Source organism: Amphiura filiformis, chromosome 8 (genome assembly GCF_039555335.1).
Source record: "Amphiura filiformis chromosome 8, Afil_fr2py, whole genome shotgun sequence".
In the NCBI taxonomy this organism is placed as follows: Eukaryota; Metazoa; Echinodermata; class Ophiuroidea; order Amphilepidida; family Amphiuridae; genus Amphiura; species Amphiura filiformis.
Window position 1 is genome coordinate 24,544,592 of NC_092635.1, and position 11,897 is coordinate 24,556,488.

General features: G+C 37.1%; 1 protein-coding gene across 1 annotated transcript; it reads right to left on the reverse strand.

The window, feature by feature from the left end:
* Positions 1-304: 304 nt before the first annotated feature.
* LOC140158834 (carbohydrate sulfotransferase 14-like) lies at positions 305-9,489 on the reverse strand. The gene is made up of 4 exons (XM_072182074.1): positions 9,390-9,489; positions 4,354-4,510; positions 3,672-3,901; positions 305-2,788 (listed from the first exon to the last, which is right to left on the reverse strand). Exons 2-4 carry the CDS (start codon positions 4,448-4,450, stop codon positions 1,955-1,957), a joined length of 1,161 nt encoding a protein of 386 aa, XP_072038175.1. The 5' UTR covers positions 4,451-4,510; positions 9,390-9,489; the 3' UTR covers positions 305-1,954.
* Positions 9,490-11,897: the final 2,408 nt, after the last annotated feature.

Consider the following 11,897-nt stretch of genomic DNA (forward strand, 5'->3'; position numbering starts at 1 on the left):
TCTACACCCCCTGTATGGAAGAAAGTCAGGTCTTCTATATATAGGGGCATATGGATTTCAATATATTAATACCTCATTTTGTGTAGAGGGTACCCTCACTGTTTCTTATTAATTTTGACTACATGTATGTAAATATAGTAGCCCACAAGTGTGTTTAATGAACAATTAAAGCGGGGTCCATTTCACTACTCAAAATCGAACGTAACTTATGACTCATAAAATCCATGTAACTAAAATAACTTATGATCAGTACCCTTCGTAAGTAATAGGAATTTACTACAGGGCCCCTTTATAAAGGTACACATGTACATCTAGCAAAAGGGTATTCATAACTTGCAAACTGTCACTTAAGTTACGAAGGGTTAAAAGTTTAATGAAATACATGCAGACCCCTGAAGTGTCAAAAAACATTCATCCTGATAATTCAAGTATGTTGATATTATTTAATGCCTGAAAATGCTCATTAAATTTTTTTAGTCATCTTGCGTACGTTACTGTTCTTAAACAGGTATGCGAGTCATAAGTTATAATTCTATAAGTAAGTTCCTTAAGATGTAAATCTTATTTTTGTTTTATCCCTTGAATTAGTACTACATCAAAAAATCACACACAAACACAATCTGATTGCTTCCTTAAATGTACAAACTACGATCTTAAATTGATGGGGTAAGGTATTGAAGTCAAATTGGTCCAAAATATTAACTGTTTAAAAAAAATTGATTTTATACTAGACATTTGGAGGGGAGAGAGGAGCTGCTAATTCCATAATGTGATTACAGCAGCCAATCAAAACCCACTCCCTCGGTTACATAGTATGTACCAGCTCTGCATCAATAAAAAAGAGTACTGATATATCAGTTGGGTGAGCCGGGCCATTCCATGGTTTCATGATGAGACATGTAATTAACACTTTTTTCTCTCTCTTGTACATGAAGTAGGTCATGAGAATCATGCCAAGGACAAGTCCTTAAGTGTACACCTTGATATAACATTAAATAGCATGTGACTTGCTTCGTGTTCAAGAGAGAGGACACAGTGTTTGGTTATTCTTTGGTTTGCCTCAAGTTCGGTAGTGGGGCAGAGTTCTTTGGTCACAGTATTGAATGTGTAAAGTCATTGGCACAGAGCATACTCCGCACATACTGTAAAAGTAGAAATTTTCGCGAGGTTTTATTTTCGCGAATTTCGCGAGTGGACATAAAATCGCGAAAATAAAAACTCGCGAAAATAACCTTTTGCATTAGGTTTCTATTGTATCAATATCAAAACCGCGAAATTGAATACTCGCGCAATTGACAAAATCTTCAAAATCGCGAAAATATCTTCTCGCGAAAATATTGACTTTTAAAGTATACAGGGTGGTTTGTCGGAACACTTGCAAAAAGCATTGATGTACGAAAAAGCATTGATGTCACTACCGAACTTGAGATGAACCAAAGAATAGTCACATTACCTACCTTTGTCCAGAAACCATGGCATGAATGGCCCAGTTGCAGTTTCAACTGCAACAGATCATGATCTGACGAGATCCACCTGATTCAACTGATGACATCTTAATTGATTCAATTGCACCGTATTCTTATTATGAAAGACAGAGATAAAAAGACTAGTTTGCATCTGACGTCAGGGCAAAGGTGTGCCGTGATTGGTTGCCGACCTGCGCAGTATGGTATTTTCTGTCTAGTTGTTAGAATATCAGACACGAACTAGTCTTTTTATCTCTGTCTTTCATTATACTAATACTACAAGCTGAAATCAACTTAAAGCTGAAAAGTTTCAGGTCTGATGTTGTTTCCCGTGTTGTTTATGGTAGTCAAGTTCGGCTAATGAAACCTATTGTGATGCAAAAAGCGTAATACATGTAAAACTAATGTGAAGTAGCAGTATCATGTTTTGGTAGTTGCCATTGCAACTTTATGCTCATTTTGTGGGAGCAGGTCACATAATGGCTACTTCAGCTACTATCCAATGTGAAAGTCTCCGGCATATCATATCCAAAAAGTGTGAAATCAGGTTCATATATTTCATACAACGTGTGCAAAAGATCTTTGGGAAGCTGTGAATAGTACTTCACTATCAGGTCATTACTCGTCTTCCTTGGTGGTCCTTTCCCATAGTCTGTCAAATTGTAGATTCCAACGCGTTTCAGTACATATGGGATATCTTCGTGTGCATCTTCTAATCTACCTATAATGTCATATTCAATCTCGCATGGGAAATTTTGTTTGTGAATTGGTTTCCAATGGACATTAGTTCGATGTCCTGCCTTATCCACTAAATATCGCACAAACTCTGTAAATGTGATATTGGGCGACGTGTTTGAATCCGTTCGGTAGTTTTTTACAATAAACTGCGCCATTTTTGAAAACACCGCATTATGATGATCCACAAATTTATCCTTATATCCTGAAAGTATACGAGATAGTGGATCTCTTGAAAAAATGAATTTAGTGTATAATTCTAATTTCTGTAAAGCTTCTGATGGTGAAAACTTTGGCATCCATTTAAGGGCCTGGTGACTGTAAAGTTTCTGATTGGGAACATTCTTGAAACCACCGAGATCCTGGACAATAACTCTTTCCCAATTGGTGGAGCCAACCTTGTAAACTATACTGTATATGAAATGGTGGTCATCATTAACTATTAGTGGTCGGAGATTACTTGGGTCAGCAGCCAGTTGCTCCCAGCTTTTGAAGTGTTTGTTGTATCTCTCTTCACAAACTTTCTTTAACAAAGCTTTCCTCTCTGCATTCCGTCGATCCATTTTGGCCGTCCAAGTTTTCTCATCCTGTAGAGTGACCAAAACAAACAAAACAATACATTATAAATAATATTAAAGAGTTTCATTTGTAGGATTGTTTCATAACGATTAGTGTGTGATCAAGATGACATAACCGGTCATCGAAAGCTCAGAAAGTGAGTACCAATTTACTGGATTTGCCTACCAAAAAATCACTAATCATTATAAATAATATTTGCTTTTTACCCGAATTTATTCACATTATCAAACATGCAGTTATAATATATACACATTGTTTCTTATAAGCATTAGTGCAAAGGACATTATTTTTTAAAAATAAGATTTTCTTCAGTAAACTATTGCATGACATATTCTATGTATGAAGCACATATTGTGCGAAATTTATGAAAAATACCACACATTTTTACAAGCCTAAAACTGAATGAAAACTGAGATAATACTGTAGCACCTTCAGTACCACTCTCCAGAGACTCGCATGTAAACCGTAAACATCCATTTTACAGAACATACCCCGCAAATTAAAAGAGGCATTTTGTTTTTCATAAAAACTGCACATTTTGTTTTTCAAACATAGGGGGTGTGTCATGCAATAGTTCACTATTAAGACCTTGTCCTTTAAAATTGTACAATTATGTGCTTTGAATGATAAAATGTCCATTTCAAACAAAGGTGTATAATATGATAATCCTGTAGAATGGCAAGGAATTTGCAATTTTGCATCCAAGTTTTTTAATAATGGAAGTCAAAATGGATTTTCTATGCAAAATAAAATATTTTTCTAAACGACCAGCCCATTTTAGGGCGTCACGGCAACACCCTAGGGCATCCACAGCAATTGCCTTCAGTGCCTTCATTTAATATAAGGGCTGCCGGTGACACACAATTATTTTTGTCCAGCCTAAGTAAGTACCTGTATTTCAGCATTGCCATCTTGTAAATCCTTTTCTGCATCTTGGACACCTTGAAGGTCTTCCTGGCTTATCTTTAAGTTCTTCCTGACTATCTTTTTATTATCTTTAAGTTGTTTTCCTTCACTTTTTTTGCGTTCCTTCATCATATTTGCTTCATTGTGATGATCATTAATAATTTTTGCAGGTGGTCTTGGTTTTTCTTCATTTTTCACTTGTGGAAAAGTTTCATCTGAAAAAGAAGTTACAAATATTGATATTTATGATAGCTTTTAGGTCCATTAAGGGGGTACTACACCCCTTGATAAATTTGTTATGTATATTATAGGGGCAGGGAATCCAGTTACTACACTGACATTTGCGAATATGATTGATTGACACCGTCCAGCAAACTTGGATGACATCAGTGCTTAGTCCTGAAAGCAGGTTCTTTTATCATAGTGGTCAACATCTACGGACCACATTTACAGAACTAGAACTAGCTAGTGCATGCCCCAATTGGTGGTTAGTACACACACACCCCGACACAAACATATCAACAAAAAGACTTTGTCCATACTTAAATATCAGTATGCAGCTTCCCCATGGGACCCCCCCCCCTATTCAATGGGAGCTATAAGCATTGAAGCTGCAGTTAGTTGCAGCTTGGCTGGGGCAGGCTTGTAAATAGGTATGGGTCCTTACCTGGCTTTTCTTGGTTGATGGTATAATGAAGAACTAGCACCAGTATTATGATAGCAGCTGCTAGCTTAGCAATACGGCTTGCACTAACACGTGGCATTGTATAAAATGATTGCACCTAATCTGTAGCTTCATTTCATTATTTCATGGTAGGTAGCACCTGAAAGAGCAATTAGATGCAAATTCAAATCAATTGATGAAATTTGGGCCTAATTTTAGTTTCAATTATTATGCGTTCCAGCTACGGTGACACTTTGTGATGTCACGCTGGTCAAATTTCATTCACTGTCAGAGGAGGTTTGTGGGTGTGAATGCAATAAAACATTTAATCTGTAATCAATACAGCCTTGATCACACTCAGTATATGCCATAATGAAAAGTGTTTTTACATGTAGAATAAAATAAAATGAACAGTTCTTTACTGCAGTCTTGGAAAGCCTGGAATAACCAAGTGGGAGGGTTTACTTTTCAATGAAATATTTTTGTGTGTAAAAACTGATGCATCCTATACGTAAAGGAATATAATATGAAGATTAACTGTACATTTGTGATACCCAATCGCAGCACAATAGATCTGATTTAGAATGCAGAGTATTAATTTTGATTTTATATACTTTAAGGCAACATTTTTTTTTAAATTTGGTGAAAATGAAGACTGAAAAGATGCTTTAATAAAAATTCCATAGTAGTACCCTCCAAAGATTACAGTTTTGTTTTTATGGCAATCTGATCTTTGATTTCTGAAATAAACTTTGGGGTACTATAATGAGTAATTTTTGTAAAGTGTAAAAATCCATCACCCTCCTCATGACTCTTCTGGTTCTGGTTCTGGTTGGGTACGATTCAACACTCCTAGTGGAGATAGGCGAATCGGGGTATGGTGTGCATAAGTTCTGCTTAAATTGTGAAGTGGTCTCTTAGCTGGTTCTTGAATGCTTTTGGTTCTTCGATGTTGGTTATTTCTTGGGGTAGATTATTCCAGTCTATGACGGTTCTTGGGATGAATGAGTATTTGTAGCAGTCTTTTGGGTTCATAAAAAGAAACTTACGCTCATGTACACAAGACATAAAAGATCTGGCATACCGCTCGCTAGTTAGACCATCACTGGAATATTGCGCAGCGGTCTGGGACCCCAGCGAAAGCAGTACAAAGGAGAGCAGCCCGATTTGTTAAGAACGACTATGGCAGATACAGCAGTGTTACCACCATGATTCAAGACCTTCAATGGGGAACACTTGCCAGGAGGAGGAACATCACCCTTCTAGCCTTATTTCAAAGTCACTTCAGGGTTACCTTTCCATACCAGTACGAACACTACTGCGCCCGGTACAGCGCTCCACTAGGAGAGCACACTCACACTCATTCATAGAACTTCACTGTCATGGTTACCAGTTTTGTGTTGAGTGGGGGCTGGACTAATTCCAACGCTGGTTTCATCTAGAACTTCACTAATACTTGCTCAACAGACATGACTTCAAAAGTTTATGATCCTTAGGCTTAACCAAAAAAAGTTGACTTGCCCTTATCGGTACATACATCGAATGTATGGAGCCGGTATATAAACCATCTCCAATTGTCAAAAGCCGTAACTCACATATACGATGGGTGTACCTTATCGGCATCCTGTGACAGCCACAAAAGTTACGCTGTAACTTTAACAGGGAAATTTGGGATGGAAATTGTGTTCATGCAGTCGCATTTCCTGCATGATAAATACACGCTTGAAGATGGTGTTGGTACCTAAAGGGCAAGTCAACTATTTTTTTGGCGGTCTTTTCCTTTAGACCACCCTCGCTATATAGGGACTAAATTATTACTTTTGCATCAAGGTTTACTTTTGCATCAAGGATAAACAGTTGTAAAACACTTTGAAGTCAAGGTTTAATGTACTGGAGCTGGAAGGAGGGCATGGCTTCCAATAATGAGGGAAATTATGGGGTAAAAAAACCAAGGTTAAAATAACTTTTTGAAAACAAGTGAAAAGAGCTATTCTGCTTTTAAGTTTTTGTCTCAAAAAACAATTTAAAAATAATTTTGCAACTATCTCTTTTACGTCCAAAATAGAGATAAAACATGGATTTTGGAACAAAATAAAGTTTGTTCAATGTATTTTAAAAGTACTTTTGTATCTAGCTAAAAACATGTTTAACCTTGATGCAATTGATAAGTTAGTAATTTTGACCTATTTAGCCCGGGTGGTCTAAAAGAAAAGATCACCATTTTTTCTATACGTTGTAAACAATGACAGGACAACGTTAGTTACGATTTCTTTGTACCGACTGGCTAAGCATGTATGTGAATGTACGTACGTACATTAAACACATATATTAGGTATGCCAGGTGACTTCAAATTTGCCATCAAACTGTATCATTTTATATATCAAATTAAAGCCCTTGAGTAAAGAAAGCCAAAACTGAAAACCTTTTGTCATAGCACTTTCCGTAGCAAAGTTACATCTTGTCAAAGATTGACTTTCATCAAAAAGATTCAGCTAACAAAACAGCATTTCGGTGGTGTTTCTAGATCTTAGTCTCATGATGATAGCAGCTTTTCTATGTGGAACTGCTATCAAAATCCCTCTAAAATTCCATGTGTGAGTGTCTCATTACCATAAAAAATCATATATTTGGGTCAAGTGAAGTATAGACAACATATATATATGTAGGTTTCCTTGACCTACCTGTTCTTTTAAATTTCTATGTATGTAAATATGTATTCTGTTCTAGGCGAATTTGGCTGACTAGCAAATGTGTTAATTAAGGTTTGCCTGGCATATCTACATATATGTACCGTACATACACAGCACTTGTTGGAACTCCAAGTCGGAGCCGGGAGTTTCAATTAGGAAGTTTTCAAACGATGGTTCTGTGTGAGGGTAAACGCTATTAAATGCTGATTGCTGTTGTTGTTGATTTTGTAATGCGTCGTCTTCCTCATTCTACAACACGTGAAGAGTCTGATAGGAGTGATAACTGTCGTGGTGACGACGACAACGTTTGGTGTTTTACCGTCGCAGAACCATCATGACCATCCGTCGTGGAAATCGAAAACTCCCTATTATTGGAACTGGGACAACGTATAATTTAGTTGTATTGTCATGATTGTTAAACCTGCTGTAGTGTTATTCTGTCGGTCCAACATCCGGGCTATCTCTAGTCTCGGGCCCAAACTGCATGTGGCCAGGGATATAAAGGGATAGGCATCGTAGCTATTACGTAACACACCGAATGATGTAGTTTAACTCTAGACAACGATCATGCGTTAATATTTACAAAATGGCGAATGATGTAGTTTAACTCGAACAATAGCGTGACGTAGTTGGTGGCGCTGTTCCTATATGCACTTTCACCCTCCTGATGTGGCTCACGGTTTGTTATGAACAACAGAAACCGGCTGCGAAGGAGGCTACATAGCGATGTTGTTGGAGTGACATTCATTTTCGGAAAAAACGACACTCGACCATGGAATTTAATTTTTAAGTTTGTCAGTATATAAACGGTAAATCAAGTAAGTTTCTTCCACTCTCTGAAGACTTAGAAACGGTTGTTTGATTCCACTGACTATTTGCGATCGAAATTTACATAACACCAATGACAGAAATCATCAACAAAAATCGAATCAGGGACTTGTTTTCACTCGACCGTGAGTCCAGGGTTCGATTTAGAAAATAAAATTTACATGCACAACTCTGATATTTTCCTCAAAATGGGCTGAATAACACAAAATTTTGCATGCACAGGCAAAATTCTACATGCACAGAGCCAAAGTTACATGCATTTGTGCATGTAAAACCCCTCTAAATCGAACACTGCGTGAGTCGCATCATCAACCGGAAGTGATGTGGCACGGACCGACAGAATATGGGATAATATGCCTGCTATGGTAACTAGTCCACCCTGTACATTGTGATTTCAGATTAAAGGCTTAAAGGCCCTTTCAGTGATTTTACAGGAACATTAAAAAAAATGGAAATTTGTCAGAGTTGCTTAGAAATAAAGAATAAGTCTACAGAATTTCATTAAACCACTTTTCCCTGAATACATCGACAAATTAGTCAAAAACAGAAGTTTTAGAAAGGTTTTCTACTTCAACTCAGATCGACTCGAGAAAATCGAGATTTTCGTACAGTGCGCCACTAATCGACTGGAAAAACTTCCTAGTCCAGTGTTTCTAACACGGGGAAGTAGAGTCTAAATTGATTTAAAACAGACGCTTAATTTTTGTAGTAGAAAACAAAATAAGCAATTAAAGGTCACCGAGGCAAACTAACGGTCAATTCAAATATAAAAAACAGTTAAAATTGTGTATTTTGTTTAAAATAGTAGCTACTGATGTCATAAGTAGTAGAAACAATACGCAACGCGCGTGTTGGTGCGATGGAGAGTGAGCTTTTTCGATCTCGAGTCGGACTTTTTGTACTGTCAGTATCAAAAGTCCAGAATCATGCAAATGCTTTATTTTGTCTAAAATACACGGCTTTCGAACGAACCACTAGCAGGCTATGTTAGCACATCTATGCCAATTACAAAGGTACCAAAATCTGAATTTTGATGATTTTACGATCGTCCGGATGAGCAAATCACTGAATGGGCCTTTAATGCACGATTTCCTTCAAATTTTAAATTTGTCATTATATACTCAAAATGCTGAAATAATACTAGTAATAATTATCGGGAATGGTTTCTGTTAATTTTGAGTTGAAATAACTAGGTAAAGTGAAAGAAACACTGCTTGTTATTTTGGCCGTTTAACACGCAGTTCTATGGGAGGACATAATGTCGAACTTTGCTCTGTTTACCTACAAACACAAGAAATTTGGGTGATTCCATTTAGGTGCAAGTTGTGACATGTGTAAACATTACAAATATGCCAAAAAATCAGGTTTGAAAAAAATTAACCAAATTCATATTATAAGATCGTACATTATGACTTTAAATCACCACTAACATGACTAAAGTACGAATACTACACAAGCTAAATGTCCACCTATTTTATAATTACTGTACACTCACATTACCATGATTAATGTACACTCACATTTGCAAGATTTTATGGATTTTAGTCCTCAAATGACTGAAACAAGCCACGTAGACAGCAAACAAATATCCAAAAAATAATTTCGGTAAGCTGCTATAGAGAGTGCACTACACTAAATCCTTCCGCATTTGGTGTAACCCTTCATAGTTCCGGTAAAAAATAGCGCCTATGCGAAATATATCGGCGTCCCAAGGGAACTAAATTTGAGTGACTCTTGGTTGTTTTGATAAAAACGATAGAATAGGAGCTCAACATTACAAATCTGTTCAGAAAATGTTCCGAATCGAATGTACATGGGCAATAGGCCCTCGGAACAATATCATGGCCGGAACTGGTAAGGAGGCGAGAGTGTCGGCTGAAATTCGGGATGGCGCTGTTCAGGAGTTCGTATCTTTTAAGCTTGTCTCAACTTGTCCAAAAAAATCAAATTTAAATAAAAAAAAAATCTTTATTTAAGACGTTGATTCGATCAAAATATTAAAAATGTTGTTACATGGGGTAGAAAAACAAACTTACTTTCTTGTATTTTCCCGTGTATTTCAATGGGACGATTATTTAGTGGTGTGCGCCCTTCGAAGACTCATTTTTATAGGCTATGGACATGATTAATACCTGATTTTAAGTGCCAAAAAGTTGAGATTTTTGTCTGAAACTGATGTCTTTGCAAAGAAAAAAGATCTGTTTTCTATTTCTGTCTACAAATACGCGATTTCATTCTTAAACATACGAGAAATTTGCTTCAAAACACAAGTTCCCGTCGAATTGACAATTTAAGACCGGGCTATAGAAATTGAGCTATTTTGGCCACAATATCATAGAAGTGGTCACTTTTGATTATCTCGGTGCAGAAAAAATGAAACATCTTTGGAATTATGTTGATGCAAAATGTAATTATAAGATCAAAACTCAATTATAACCGTTTTGAAAATAATCACGGAACCTTTAATTGGGTCTCAATAGACATTTAAAGTCAAAGTATACTATATTACGGCCTAATGGTGGAAAAATGATGGCATTTTTATTATATGACCAAATATTCAATTCCCAAGAGAGAAATTTATCAAACAATTCTAATGATGGGGGTTCTTAATTTTAGATCTTGCAAAAATAATACACGCAACTGGGAAATTTAACATTTTAGAGTGTCAAATTGACGTTATATCTACCCATACCCCCCCCCCCAATCTTTAAGCTTCTTTAGGCACATGCCTATTTGCACGTCTTTATATTATGCATGATATAAGAGTGGGGGGGGTGAAATGATGACATGTCGCTTTTCGGTCATGTTATATTTGTGATTGTACATATTTTTAGTAAACAAAGTCACTTTCCTGATGTTAATGGGATTATAAATACAGTTTAACATGGTACAGTTTAACATGGTCAAAATGTTGTTTTGGCCCTTGAATGCCGAAAATTGCGAAAAGTATCATATTTTTCACCCAGTCCCAGCTTGTTTGGAGCCCTGTTTTATAACTTTAGAGCGACTAGCGATAAAAAGCAATTACACTTTTGTAGGATGTTGACCACTGATTCCAAAAATAAAGAATATCAAAAATATTTTTTCTTAGAAGAGTGCACTACACTAAATCCTTCCGCATTTGGTGTAACCCTTCATAGTTCCGGTAAAAAATAGCGCCTATGCGAAATATATCGGCGTCCCAAGGGAACCAAATTTGAGTGACTCTTGGTTGTTTTGATAAAAACGATAGAATAGGAGCTCAACATTACAAATCTGTTCAGAAAATGTTCCGAATCGAATGTACATGGGCAATAGGCCCTCGGAACAATATCATGGCCGGAACTGGTAAGGAGGCGAGAGTGTCGGCTGAAATTCGGGATGGCGCTGTTCAGGAGTTCGTATCTTTTAAGCTTGTCTCAACTTGTCCCAAAAAATCATATTTAAATAAAAGTTTAATCTTTATTTAAGACGTTGATTCGATCAAAATATTAAAAATGTTGTTACATGGGGTAGAAAAACAAACTTACTTTCTTGTATTTTCCCGTGTATTTCAATGGGACGATTATTTAGTGGTGTGCGCCCTATAGACACCCCTGCTATAGAGAGCGCGTGACTCTTTACCAGTTGGTGGCGTCCTTTTTACCAAAACTTTTTTCGAGGCGGGGGGTGGGGTGGAGGAGCATTGCCTCTGGCTTTTTTTTTTTCAGGCCTGGCCTTTTCATGACTGACTTTTTGTTCACGGAGTGAACTTTAATGCCATATGCATATTTAAACCTTTACATGGCCTGTGTCTTGAATAGCTATTGTAGCCCTGATATGGTCTACTCACATCAATCAAACTGTTAGGGGCTGTGCAATAATTATGAGCAAAATTATGGGTAAAATTTCCGAACGGCCTGCCAAAAATCGCTTGCCCCCCCCTCTCGGCCCGCCAAAGAATATTTGCCCCCTTTGCCCCCCCCCCTTGCACATGCCAAATTTTTGGGATCTCAAGTTTGCAAATCTTATAGGCTATACCGCGGTATGGTCTATGTTGCTAGCGCAGC

Excerpts from the sequence above, each read along its gene's own strand:
- LOC140158834 (XM_072182074.1), bottom strand. The coding sequence starts at position 4,450 with ATGCCACGTGTTAGTGCAAGCCGTATTGCTAAGCTAGCAGCTGCTATC. Across the intron at positions 3,902-4,353 it reads CATCAACCAAGAAAAGCCAG|ATGAAACTTTTCCACAAGTG; the intron begins GTAAGGACCCAT and ends CTTCTTTTTCAG. Across the intron at positions 2,789-3,671 it reads ATGGCAATGCTGAAATACAG|GATGAGAAAACTTGGACGGC; the intron begins GTACTTACTTAG and ends GTCACTCTACAG.